This window comes from Malaclemys terrapin, chromosome 7, assembly GCF_027887155.1.
Source record: "Malaclemys terrapin pileata isolate rMalTer1 chromosome 7, rMalTer1.hap1, whole genome shotgun sequence".
Lineage (NCBI taxonomy): Eukaryota > Metazoa > Chordata > Testudines > Emydidae > Malaclemys > Malaclemys terrapin.
In genome coordinates, this window is record NC_071511.1 from 87,182,024 (window position 1) to 87,196,020 (window position 13,997).

The 13,997-nt window shown below is 43.7% G+C and overlaps 1 protein-coding gene across 8 annotated transcripts in view; it reads left to right on the top strand.

The window, feature by feature from the left end:
• The window catches only part of LRRC20 (leucine rich repeat containing 20), a 186,207-nt gene that overhangs the window by 31,023 nt on the left and 141,187 nt on the right, over positions 1–13,997 (top strand). For 3 of the 8 annotated variants that reach the window (XM_054033573.1, XM_054033571.1, XM_054033576.1), the window contains exons 3-4: positions 4,306–4,377; positions 7,699–7,848. The exons of 2 other annotated variants lie outside the window; for them this stretch is intronic. In XM_054033573.1, the coding sequence (XP_053889548.1) occupies positions 4,306–4,377; positions 7,699–7,848 (222 nt within the window). The remainder of the gene's footprint in view (positions 1–4,305; positions 4,378–7,698; positions 7,849–13,997) is intronic. 3 more of the 8 variants (XM_054033575.1, XM_054033574.1, XM_054033579.1) reach the window with 1 other exon arrangement.

The window sequence follows — 13,997 nt, forward strand, 5'->3', positions numbered from 1 at the left end:
GAAGCAAAGTGAAATAAACAGGAATTATTTGCACACGGGGGGTAACATTCATCCCTTTGCAGAGGGCCAGCAGAAAGCCCGTGCATCACTGAAGTCCCACTCTAATTCCATGTAAGAACTGTTTTGAGGACATAAATGTGCACAGACCTTCTGCAGAGGAGTGAATTTCACCCAAGATTCATTTTACTTTATTGTTTACGCTCGTGTTAACCGAGATCCCCAGCTCAGTTGAGGTTGCTGTCCAAACTAAGTGCTGGAAAGGGAAATTGACATCCTCCTGAGTTTCCCTTTGTACTTTGCCCACTAAAGAGTAAACTCCCTCAGCTCAGCCCTTTGGTGTTACAACTCCCTACATACTGATCTGGGATCCTAAAGGGAAACTGAGGAGGATCCATGTGTGAAGATCTTATCGTAGAAGTGGCACAATCTTTATCACATGGAACCTAACAAAAAAGTGAAATGCCTCCCAATGGATAATGGGGAGGCAAGGAATTTCTTAAAATGGCATAAAATATGAGGAAAGGCAGAAAGAGGATCTGGGCATAAATAGATGGAGGGAAATACTAGAGAAGACAGATTTATTTTTCAAGGAGAGGGACAGATTGGCAGAGAAGTACTTTGTCCATAATAAGTTACAATCATTTCTTTTTCCACTTTCAGCCTTGGATATGAGACTTTTCTAATACTGTGTAAATCTTACGACTAGAGAAGTAATTTTGAGAGGGCACTGCACCTGGATTTATCAGGAGAATGCAGTGGATATGATCTGGGCTCTAGTAAAGCATTTCATACTGTGCCTCAAAAAATCAGAACGAAGAAATTATTTCATTATCATTTGCACCGCCCCCAGCTCGAACATATAGTGGAAGGAATATAAGCAGAAAATAATCATTAGAACTGGGTGAATAAGTGGCAGCCAGTAACATTCACATCTGCTCATGAGTTGCTGCCCGTTGCGTAAATTCATTATTCAAGTATTGCTGAATGTGTCATGGTCACTGTCCCTCTAAGGGGACATGGGCCAGCCCTACCGGTGACATATTTAGCTCACCTCACCATGTGCAGAAAATGAGCAAAGTCACATAGCAGGTAGGTCAAGTGACTAAATTAGGCCTTCTGGGTTGGAGATTAAATAAGCCCAGAGAGCCAGAAGAGGGAGAAGGGAGACTCCAGATAGGAAGTCCTGAGCATTAGTGGTCAGTAGAGAGAGACTCAAAGGAGTCCATGAGAGCTAGAGGGGTGAAAGCGAAGCCCAGAGGATGGCCTGAAGTTTATTGGGAAGTCATATAGATAGACCCTCAGGAAGGAAGGGCTGTGGCTAGCTTTAGACTATGCGTGGAAGACTGTTTTGGACTTGGATACCCTAAAAGGGATGGACTTTTTCTTTGTGACTTACCTGGAGGGTGAACTCTCTGCAGCAACCAAACCAGACTGGCAGGTCAGAAGATTCAAGCAGAGTGAGGAGAAACTGAGGCAGTGGCCAGCTTGAAGCCAGACTGGGTAGGTGGTACTGCTACACTGAATAATTCATAGTCTGCAGATTAATTCCCAGACATCCCAAATGGGATAGGAAGGAGATGGGGCTATAGCTGTGTCCCTTCCCCTCCCTTTGCACTGACCAATAGAGTTGGCTGCTCATGGAAGGGAGAGCTTGCTATACTCTCCTAAGAGGAGTGAACCCTCAGGGAGCTCAAGACGCATGTGCTCTTGAGTGGTAATCACTCCAGTGTGGGCCTAGCCCTTTAGAGGACAGGTAAGGGGAGCATAGGAACAAATTTAAGGAGCCAAACATACAGTGTCAGTCAACACATCCTGTCAAGGCTGATTTCCCATTCTGGCACTGAGTGCAGAAGGTGGGGGCCTGCAAGGATTCTAAAAATTAATACTGGCCACTCCAGGCTTGTATCAAACTTTCAAGGTTACAGCTTTTCTCTGACCTTGGATTGGTAGATGCTGCCACCGCCCAAGTGCAAAACCCCTTTGAGAGCCCAGGAAGGCACACTTGGGAATTCCTTCCTGTGGGATACCCTCAAGCCCTTTCATCCCCCTTCCGTGGCAGAGCTGAGAAGAAAAACAAAGGAAATGAGCTGTTGCCACCAGCTAATTTAAACAACATGTGCACAAACCTCTTAAGTCACAAAAATACAATCATGTTCTTAAAAAAGGTAAATGTATTTATTTTCTTTTGTTTTTAATAACATTTGGAACCTATTGCTAGAGTTTAAAAAAAAAAAAAAAAAACCCACCACTTACAAGGATTAAGCATCAAGAATAACATTCTTGAGCTCTATCTTAAAGGTTACAAGCAAAACAAAAGCATTTGGGGTTAGCACAGAGGAGTCCACGAGCCATAAAGAAATAAAAGGAGATGAACTTGATTGCATCTTCCTAGACATTTCCTGATCTACTTACATATCTGGGGTTTCAAATGAGTAGTTTCTAGGTATGATACCAATGATTTTTCATATCTGGCCCCAAGCTTCTTACAGCATAGTTGCATTGTTTGCTTCTCCTTGAGAATAACAGACAGACAAAAGGGGGGTTGTTTCAATTTTAAAAAATTCTAGCCTTTCCATTGGCTCTTTTGACCAGGTGCCCACTTACTTCCTTTTACCTGTGTATTGTAGTGGGACTTTTAACCCTCCTAATGTCTAATCTAAATCTCCCTTGCTGCACATTAAGCCCATTACTTCTCATCCTACCTTCACTGGATATGGAGAACAATTGATTTTCATCTATATAACAGCCCTTAACATATTTGAAGCCTGTTATCAGGTCCCCCCTCAGTCTTCTTTTCTGAAGACTAACATGCCCATTTTTTTTTTTTTTTTTTTTTTTAACCTTTCCTGGGGTCAGGTTTTCTAAAACTTGCTCTTCTCTGGACTTGCTCCAATTTGTCCACATCTTTCCTAAAGTGTATTGCCCAGAATTGGACACAGTACTTCGGCTGAGGCCTCACCCGTGCCAAGGAGAGGAGGACAGTTACCTCCCATGTTTTACATAAGATACTCCTGTTAATACACCCCAGAATGATGTTAGCCTTTTTCCCAACTGTCACATTGTTGACCCATATTCAATTTGTGATCCATTATAACCCCTGCCTAGATCCTTTTCAGTGGAACTACCAATTAGCCAGTAATTTCCCATTTTGTAGTTGTCCATTTTTTTTCTTCCTAAGTGAAGTACTTTGCACTTGTGTTTATTGAATTTAATTTTGTTGATTTCGGACCAATTCTCCAATTTGTCAAGGTCATTTTGAATTCTAATCCTGTCCTCCAAAGTGCTTGTAACTTCCCCTTCCGCCAAGCCATGTGTCATCTGCAGATTTTTATAAGCATCTTCTCCATTATGTTATCAAAGTCATTAATTAAAATATTGAATACTATTGGACCCAGGACTGACCCCTGCGGGACTCCACTGCATACCCCTTCCCAATTTGTCAGCAAACCATTGACAACTACTGTTTGAGTATGGTCTCTCAAACAGTTGTGCACCCACCTTATAGTAATTTAATCTATACCACATTTCCCTAGTTTGCTTATGAGAATTTCATGGGGGACTGTGTCAAAAGCCTTATTAAATCACATCTACTGTTTTCCCCCCATCCATTAGGCCAGGAACTCTGTCAAAGAAGGAAATTAGGTTGAGTTGGCATGATTTGTTCTTGACAAATCCATGCTCTCTCTTCCTTATAACTGTATTATCCTCTACGTTCTTACAAATTAATTGTTTAATTTGTTCCAGCATCTTCTGAGGTATCAAAGTTAGGCTAACTGGTCTATAATTCCCTGGGTCCTCCTTGTTCCCCTTCTTAAAGATAGGCTATGTCTACACTACAGCTGGGATTGAGATCGATCCACTGGCGGTTGATTTAGTGGGTCTAGTGAAGACCCGCTAAATCGACAGCAGATCGCTCTCCAGTCGACCCCTGTACTCTACGCCCGACGAGAAAAGTAAGGTGGTGTAGGCCCCGCAGTAACTCAACCTAAGTTATGTTGCGTAGCGTAGATTGACTTACCGTGGTAGTATAGACATAGTCCTAGTTACTATGCCTTGGTCGACATAAGGCAGCTTACATCGACCTAATTATGTCAGTGTACACACTACAGCCTTGCTCTGACTGATGTAAGTGCCTGACTACACCGACATAATAACTTCACCTCCACAAGAGGTATAGGTTTTATGTGAGAGTAATTAGAGCGATGCAGCGTCTGTTTAGATGCTGTTTTTACTTATCAGCTGTTGGCTGTTACTCTTGTCAATTTCACACCTCTTCTCTCTCTCCCCCCCTCCCTCCATCTTAAGTCAGTGGAAGGGCCCCTGGTGAGGACACGCACCACGGACAGAAGGAGGGTAGTGTGGACATGTACTACCGCAGTAAGTTTCTAGTGTATACTTGCCCTGTGTTTGCCATTCTCCACACCGCTGGGACCTTGCCCGCCTTCCAGGAGTTCTCAAAGATAATTGCTAATGGTTTTGAGATTGCTTCAGCTAGTTCCTTAAGTACCTTAGGATGAATTTCATCAGGCCCTGCTGACTTGAATACAGTACATTTAACTTAGCTTAATATTCTTTTACCTGTTCTTTCCCTTTTGTCTTGTGTTTCTTCCCCCTTGTTAATATTAAGTGCATTGAGTATCTGGTCATCATTAACTCTTTTAGTGAAGCCTGAAGCAAAATAGGAATTAAGCACCTCAGTTTTCTTGATGTCATCAGTTTTTAGCTCTCCTTCCACAGTGAAGTAGAGGACCTGCACTTTTCTTTGTCTCTTGCTCCTAATGTATTTAAAGAACTTCTTGTTGTCTTTTTATATCCCTTGCAAAGTGTAACTCATTTTGTGCCTCTGCCGTTCTGATTTTGTCCCTACCTGCTTGTGTTGTTGTTTTGTACTCCTCCTTAGCAATTTGTCCATGTTCCACTTTTGGTAGGATTCCTTTTTTATTTTCAGGTCATTAAAGAACTCCTGATGGAGCCATGTTGGCCTCTTACTCTTCTTCCTATCTTTCCTTTGCTTCGGGGTAGTTTGAAATTGTGCTTTTAATATTGTCCCTTCTGAGAAACAGCCAGCTCTCCTGAATTCCTTTTTAACATCTACAAAAATAAATTACTATGATTTGGACATGTATATGTGCATATTTACCGGTATTTGTTTTTTCTAAAGTTAGTTAAGTATTTTAGGAAACACTGTCTTAGTGGCCACCAGCAAAAGTTGGTGGCCGCACTCTGAGGTCACCAAAAAATTTGTTGTGAAAACCCCAACTCTAGCTCATGTATCATCAGTGATGAAGACTCTGCAGGTGAAAGCCTGTGCTCAGTTTCACCTGTGCAAGCCTCTTATCTTTACTTAAGACAACTAGAATGCAGTTGAGCTCCACAGAAAGCTTTGCGGTTGGAATCTGGTTCTCAATTATGTCCATGAAGCATGAGCTCATGGTTTCCTATCTGTGATGGCTCCGCAGGAAAAGCCATACAGTGTCACTAAAGTCAGCAAAGGTGATTCTGAATCTATATGGGGAATGGACCTGTTGCATTATGCCCTTTGAATCTGGCTTATGTAAAGCCTTCTGGCACGATTAAAGGCCCATCGTTTTGGGGAGGAGGGGAGCTTCTAGAACAAAGGATTTCCCATTTTCTGACACTTATACACTTTCTTTAGCATTGGTAAGGTGGGAGGGATAGAGACAAAGAAAAGAAGATGGATAAGTGTTTATCTGCATATTTAAAAATCAATATGAATTAGAAGTGTGGGATTATGATTGTAGATACAACATGGAGTATGTGATAAATGTGGACTTTAATCAGGTCATTAATCATTGCGTGTTTACACTGTAAACTGAGGCAGATTGTTTTTTACTTGGGATTAACCTCAAAGTGATTATAAGAATTCAAGTTCATCAAAACCAGCTGTGCCTCTTGCATACTATGCTTTGTTCTGCTAAACATACCTGTCTACAATAGTAGTTTGAGTACTGTATATGTCTGTAGTGCAAATTAATACAGTGGAGATAGATGCGAGTAGGGGCTTGAGGGAGCTAGGGAGAAAAATTCAATGAACAGCAACATACTGGAGAGGCAGATGTTGATTGCTTGCCTTCTGAACTGGGCAGTTTGTTAGTATCACAAAACAATCCCCCCTACTCCCCTAAAAAGGAAACCAACTCTGTTACACTAAGGCCCTCTAATCACTTCTAAGGAGGCAAAATCACATGATGTGCTTTTTGCTCAAGGAAATTCTGAGGTACTTGATTTATTTTTATAGGTGTTCTAGGGCCCTCACCACAATACATTAGGGAGGTGTAATCCATCTTTTTCCTCATTTCCCCCAGAGAGATAGAAGAGCAACAGATGCTATACTTGACCTTCACCAAAAGGCCAAGGAGAAATTATTGATCCTTGCTAAGAGTAGCAGGAGGGGTATGTTCCACTGTCTGTGAGGAACAATCCAAAACAACAAACTGACAGCAAAGACCAGTGGCTAGCCCGATCAGTTTTAACAGCAGAAATATAAATCATCGCTTCTAGTTTACGCTTCTGCCAGTTTAAATGGGGGGTACTAGTGGGAGGCTACAGCTGTACCATGGGAGCAGCAACACTGCCTCCTCCTGCAGGCAGCCAGTGTAAGCCCAAAAGTGTGTGGTGTTGGTCAGGGAGGAGTCTGGGCAGGATGGCTGAGGAGTCTCTAATTCATTACATACCCATCCATTGCAGCCTCTACAAGCAGGGTTCCTATAGACATCCTGGGTGAAAAATAACTTGCTGTGCCTAGGGGTGAATGCCCTCTCCTCCTGTGATGCAGCCATCCTTGCTGGCACCTCCCTGTGCCAGCAGGAGTGAATCTTGCCCCTTCATACAAGGGGACTGGGCTCCTATCTCTCAGCAGCCGTCACTCCCCTTGCTCCTATCTGCCTGACCACATGTACATTGTTAAAAGGTGCATTGTAAGCTTCAGAGCTTTCAGACCAGCCACAAGTACTTTGTACTAGAAGCTGATTGTACAGCTTGTGTGTGTGCCTCATGAATCCCCCATGTACCTGATCCATCTCACCACTCTGGCCTACATCATGGCTCCCCTGGAGTCCCTTTGTGCTGGTGCCATGGAGCCACAAAGCAGCCGCATATGCCCCCGGTGTAATGCCTTGGTGCAAGAAGCCATCTATCTACAGGAGCCAGAAGGCTAGCTCTGTGCCAACCCTTGGAGGCCAAGGCTCTATTCAGAAATTGAGGGGCATTTCATGAGTAGGAGGGGGAATGGTTGCGGGTTCTTGCATCCCAGCAATTTTAGATCACTGTAATATCCCATGGGAGTCATTGCAGCAGGAGCACAAGCTAGGGTTTTGGGTGAGGAAAAGGTCCTCAGATGAAATGTCATTCTCCATGCTGTGGAAAAAGTTGATGGGGTGGAGAAATTGCATCCACAAAGCAAAAACTAATATACTCTCATATCTCTAGGTAAACTTTAGGCTGTAATAATCCTCTCGCACAGTCTCAAGCTCCTCTCAGTAAGGAATGTCCCCTGTTAAATGCATACTGATACTGCACCAGTAACGTTAGGAGCTTGACAATTTGTCTGTCTTCTTATGAGGTTCTCTAATTCTTATGGATAGAATAAAATGTATGAACATGGTAGTAACTTGAAGCATTCTGTGCACACTATCCTGCTCTGCATGTTTGTGTCCTTTTTTCTTTGTTTCACTACAGATTTGGCTGACTGCAAGTTGATGATGTTCCCTATTGGCATTTACAAAGTCATGAGGAATGTCACCGAAGGGATACATCTCATAACTCTGGCCAATAATGAACTCAAGTCTGTGACCAGCAAATTCATCACCACCTTCAGCCAGATGAGAGGTAGGCGTGAGTCCCCTGAAGTAACCACAAAAAAAGGAGAGACAGGGATAGACCTGTTTCTTGGTAGATGCCTGTAACAGTGTTTTTGACACATGGGTCTGCAGTTGTCTCTGTGATTGGTGCACTGAATAATGGTGATGTAGATTCTGTTGCAAGCTTGGGCTAAACGGAACACAGTATTTCTCATTATTTCATTCTCCATACTGTATTCCCAACATACTATATGGAGATTGTATCTGTTCTTTCAAAAAATAATCTTGGCTCCCAGCAATCTCGAATGTGAGACGTGGTATTAAGGTCTGGCTTCCTTTAAATGAGTATCACAGTCGTGTAACTCATTGACGTAAATGGTGTAACTCCTGATCTGCAGTTCTGTAAGGGAGATTAGAATCTGGTGTTGTATCTTGACAATGCACCTGTGCATAAGATAACAGATGCTATATATCAATAGTGAGGTGAATTGGCAGTGCTCTGTGGTGTCACAGGACTTGAATAGTAGGGAATATTGCAGGTCAAGACTGAGGTCCATTGACAGTGCTGTGTGGAAAGCTTATATGTTGCCAACCTGCACTTACCAGGCTTTTGTCAGTCCACTTAAATTCAATTAACTTTTTTGAGGTGACAAGTTACTTGTATCTATTTAAAATCTAGGATGAGAGATTCACACAATGAACAACCAGTGCAGTAGCTAGAAATATTTTTCTTAACACGATTATCCTACAATACATAACTAGTCCAGCAACAAGACACTATGTTCAAAAACTGCTTCTTTCTCTTGAAAGAATGGACATTTTGTCGTCGCTTTCTACCATTTATTTTTGGCAACTGAAGAAAAGCTATTTTGGAGGCTTTGCCACTTTGTGTGAAATGAGAGCAGAATCTCTTTTTTGAGGTATGTAGGTAAAAACCCTTATCCAAAGCCCATAGAATTCAATGGGAGAGTGCACTTCCAATTGGGTCCTAACAAGAGTCTCCTAGTTGCAAAGGATGAAAGTTCTTCCCCCTGTGCATTTCTGAGCCACTTATGACCAGGTTTCACTTCTCAGACATTGAGGTTTCCCTATTGTAGTTTTTGGGGGCAGCAGTGGCTTCCTTACCAGGTGCCAAACTTATCATTTACTAGTTTGATGTCTCGGTCACACCATAGTCTCTCATCTCTCTCTATATACCCAGTTATCTTTTTGCATCCAGCCTTTTGGTTCATCTGCACTATGTCTTCTAAGCTTGTAACCAGGTAATAGCATGATTAATTTTAAATATGGTTTGTGTCTATATACAGCATTGTTACTTGCTGTGGAAGCTTAGTAGCATGGAAGCTAACCTTACCTTGTTGCACCCCTGGATAACTAGCCGTGAGTGTGTACAGGAACTGGGACTCAATGACAGGATGGATCACTCAATAATTGCCCTATTTTGTTCATTTCCTCTGAAGCCTCTGCACTGTCAGACAGGTCCTGGGCTACGTGGACCATTAGTCTGAGCCAGTATGGCCATCTTTATGTTCTTATGTACAGGGAGGGTGATTAGGATTCCTACATCTTTTTCTTCACGTTCCTGTGCCCATATAACTCTGGAAGGAAGTCTTGTCTTATAATCTGAGAATGTATCATTTTTCATAGATATTTTGATTTATTAACTACATAACTGTTGTCAGGTGACTATGAATTAAATGTCACTGTCAGTGCATCACGTCTCCCTTCCACCTACCATGATTTCAAAGTTTGCTTTAAACCCTGAAAGTGCAGCTCTCTTTATCCTTCCTGACCCTCTATCTAGATTGCAGAAAGGGGCACTTACTCTGGCAGTGTACCCACTGCTGTTCCTCTTCCATGTTCCTTCTGAACATTTCTCCTGAGTATCTGTGATTACTCTTCCTTCCCAAACCTATGGCTCTATGCCAATAGTCAATGGTGGTATCCTAGCAGTGACTGGATAGCTGGGATAATAATGGTTTGTAGTTACTGGAATGTAGTCTTACTGACTGCAAGAAGCTTTTTTGCCAGTAACATCTTGTGAACATAGGCAAGTACAACTTAAACGGGGGGAGGGGAAGGGGAGCTACTTCTCTGTTGACAGAGATGGCCTAATGTTGATCATCAAAACTTATCACACGTCATTTTTACACTCCTGGAAAAATGTGTGTGTGTGTGCGTGTGTTTGCTTATTTTTGTTATAACCATTACGGCTGACTTTTTTTTAAAGCATTACTTTTATTTTTTTAATGCAAGTAGCCAAAATAACCCAATACAAAAAGTGAGTGAGTCATGTCTAGGTTCCTTATAAACAAGTGTGTGAAATAATAATTAGACAAGGAAAAAGTGCTATCAAAGAAGTTTCTCCTCTCAAAACTCAACCATCCAAACATCTATAGCATTTCCCTCTTCCATCCATAGTAAGATATACTCACTATCCATCCTCAGATCATGAGAACCAAGCTTTGTAATTATAACATTGAAGTTCTTAGTCATGGGTAGCAACATATGTAATTAATAATATATAGCACCCAGTTGACTGTGGGAATATGGCCCTGATCCAGAAATGCACTTTACCATATTCTTAAATTCTGTTGACTTCAATGGACGGAAGCATATTCTTAAATGCTTTGATTAATCAGGACCAACATGCATAACAAATCTGGAAGCACAAAAGGAAGTAACAAGAATTTAAGCCAGTTTTAGGCCGTGGCTACACTCGAAGCTCCAAAGCGCGGCAGGAGCGCTCCCACGGCAGCACTTCGAAGTGCGAGTGTGGTTGCACGCCAGCGCTGGGAGAGAGCTCTCTCAGCGCTGCAGGTACTCCACCTCCCCGAGGGGATTAGCTTACAGCGCTGGGAGCGCAGCTCCCAGTGCTGGGGCACTGTTTACACTGGCGCTTTGCAGCGCTGTAACTTGCTGCACTCGGGGGGGTGTTTTTTCACACCCCTGAGCGAGAAAGTTGCAGCGTTGTAAAGCGCCAGTGTAGCCATAGCCTTAGTCTATTTAGTCTTTTAGAGAACAAATTTTCAGCTCTGGCAATATGGTTAATATTTTATTTGTCTTAAGAGCAATGGAAATGATTGTAAAGTCCTAGTTAAACCAGCAGACAGACATGCACTCAAGCCACTGTAAAGTAGTTTCTGAATCTGAGTGGGAGCCCTCTCAGTGGTGCAATAGGATTGCATATTACCTCTTTCCTTTTTTATAGACTTGCAATTCAAGTGCAGGACTGGTCGGAGTCAGCATGGAGATACGTGGAAACTAAATGTAGCTTCAGAGTAACAGCCGTGTTAGTCTGTATCCGCAAAAAGAAGAACAGGAGTACTTGTGGCACCTTAGAGACTAATAAATTTGTTAGTCTCTAAGGTGCCACAAGTACTCCTGTTCTTCTTTAAATGTAGCTTGGCAGTTTGACATTGGAGGGTACAGCCATGTGGAAAAGGGAAAATATCTCCCACTCCCTAATTTCTATACTGTTGCTTTGCATTGTTTATAATAAGAGCTGTTGGGACTCACTGAGGAATACTGCTGTAGGATATAGCAAACCAGCATTTCAGTAGAGGAAACTAAGGCGCTTAAAGAACCTATAGGGAAACCAAACAACCTTCAATCAGTTCATCAGAACTCATGCAAATTCAATTTTCAAAGGTTAATAAAAGTTAATCTGTATCAGAACAATTCACTAGATTAAACAATTTAAAGAATTAGTGTTGACATGGCAGCTGCCTCTCTTTTTTCAGAGCTGGGGGAGGTTAGTATTTAATTCTCAGTCTCCTCCATGTGGGACATGGAGGCCACAAAACAGTGGGGTATTCTGGGTCTCCATGGCAACGGGAGAAAGAACAGATCTCTGTTCTAAACCTGGGTTTAGGATTGCCATTCAGGAAGCACTCCCAGAATTATCTACCTCAAAGTGGCATACATGGCAGACTCCAGGGCTTCCATTGAAGCTGAAATTTCACAGGATCTTTGAATGATTTTTAATTAAATGTCTGTTTCTTCATTGGCTTTGGGGTTTTCCTCCTCAAAACTGCTAAACTTAAAACAAAAAATTCTTCTGGCTCTGTGAGGAGGGTGGATGTCACACTCTCTGAGAAGTGACAGATAGCAAGCCCCAGAAATTCTGTTTCCAGGTAGTGAGGGGATAAGGTCCACCCTTGGGATGGGTGGGCAGACTGCATGGAAACTCCCTTCACTGAGCCTAAGCCAGAATCAGTGGCATGAAAGTGGGGTAAGATGATTTTCTTTTCCTTTTCCCTGCCTCTCCCGTAAGCATGGGATGCCATTTGCATATCTGGCAAATTAAGCAGAAGAGTTTCACGGGAGCCTTCTCAATCTCAAGGGAATTGGCAAGGTCCAAGGTTCCCTCCCATAGTAACCAGGAGAAAAAAATTCCTTCTCCCACCTAGCACATATACATGGACTATGCTGAGGTGGTTGAGAAGGCCACAAAACTCCCCCCCCTTCCCACAAGGTGTTTCAGGTGCAAGGCCTCAGATGCCATGAAAGGTATGGGCTCCTGTGACCTTTTTTATAGCAGAGACTCATTTTTCCTCAGTGGTTCTGGCTCACTCCTTGTTCTGTGCAATTGGCTCCACTCAGCCCGTACCCAGTAGCAGGCAGCATTGGTGAAGTGATTCAGATCCCCTTGTCTGGGAGATGGGCCTACTTCCTCCTTCCTTCCAGGGGTCCCATAGGGGTCCATAAAGTAGCTATTATTATTTTCAGGGAGATAATGCAGGTTACAAGTCTGCAGACTGTTCTTTGTCTGCCTGGAAATACACTGTTCCCATCAGGGACTCTCAGGGGTTTGGCCCAGGAACTGGTGCATGATATTGGTCACAGTCTGCACTTAAAAGGGCAGCAGAAAGTCTTAAAACCTCTCATGAAAGTCTCCTCTCTAGATCCTCTAAAGAGAAGGAGAAATAACTAAAGCTGGGGCTTTGAGCAAGATACCTCAGATCCTCAGCCAAGCTTCTAGCATTAAGCATGAATAAGGGTTTAATTTCATGGGTGCTTACGGTTTTTAGACCAGCTAGACTTGGAGTTCATCACAAGCCTGGTTGGAAATCTGTTGATTAACCTGTCTGCATCCAACTTCAGTTGGAAAACTAAAAAAGTGTGAGGAAAAGAGACTCAAAAGCAGAGGTTATGGTCCCCTTATCTCAAAAAAGGTCTAAAAGGCCTCCTTTATGCCTTTCCCCTCCTCAGCCATTGAGCTTAAAGAAGGTTGTGATGGAACAGGCCACAATGATTGTCACCTTTTCATTAAACCTCAGGGTTTGGTTCTTAGATCTAAATTGGATACAGCTAGAACAGGGGTGGGCAAACTTTTTGGCCTGAGGGCCACATCGGGGTTCCGAAACTGTATGAAGGGCTAGTGTAGTGTATTAAATTGCTCCCCATGAGAATGTGCAAATTACGGCTCCCAGTCCTGGTGCTGAGCGGCATGGCAAGGGGACGGGGAGTGGAGGGATTGGATAAGGGACAGAGGGTCCCGGGGGGCTTTCAGGGGACAGGGAGCAGGGGGTGGTTGGATAGGCGTGGGAGTCCCGGGGGACTGTCAGGTTGTGGGGGTGTGGATAGGGGTTGGGACAGGGTCGGGGGTTGGATAGAGGGGAGGAGTCCCAGGGAGCAGTTAGAAGATGGGGGAGTCTCAAGAGGGGGCAGTCAGGGGACAAGGAGCAGGGGGGTTGGATGGGTCAGGGGTGCTGAGGGGGGGCAGTCAGGGCGGGGAGGGGGCGGATAGGGGGCGGGGGCCAGGCTGTTTGGGGAGCACAGCCTTCCCTACCCAGGTGTAGTGTATTGAATTGCTCCCTGTAGGAATGTGCTACTTACGGTGTACTACTTACGGCTGCCAGTCCTGGTGCTCCATAAGTAGCACATTTCTACGGAGAGCAATTTAATACACGTACCCGGCGACTCTCGCAACCGCGCTTCCGGGCAGGAGCTTGCAGCCCTGCCGCCCAGAGCACTGGCAGCACGGTGAGATGAGGCAGCGGGGGCTGGGGCAGGGGCTAGCCTCCCCAGCTGGGATCTTAAGGGCTGGGCAGGACCATCATACGGGCCGGATGTGGCCGCGGACCGTAGTTTGCCCACCTCTGAGCTAGAACCTCAGATTCCCAACATACACATAATAATGCAACCAATCCTGAACCAATATCCGGTGCTGCC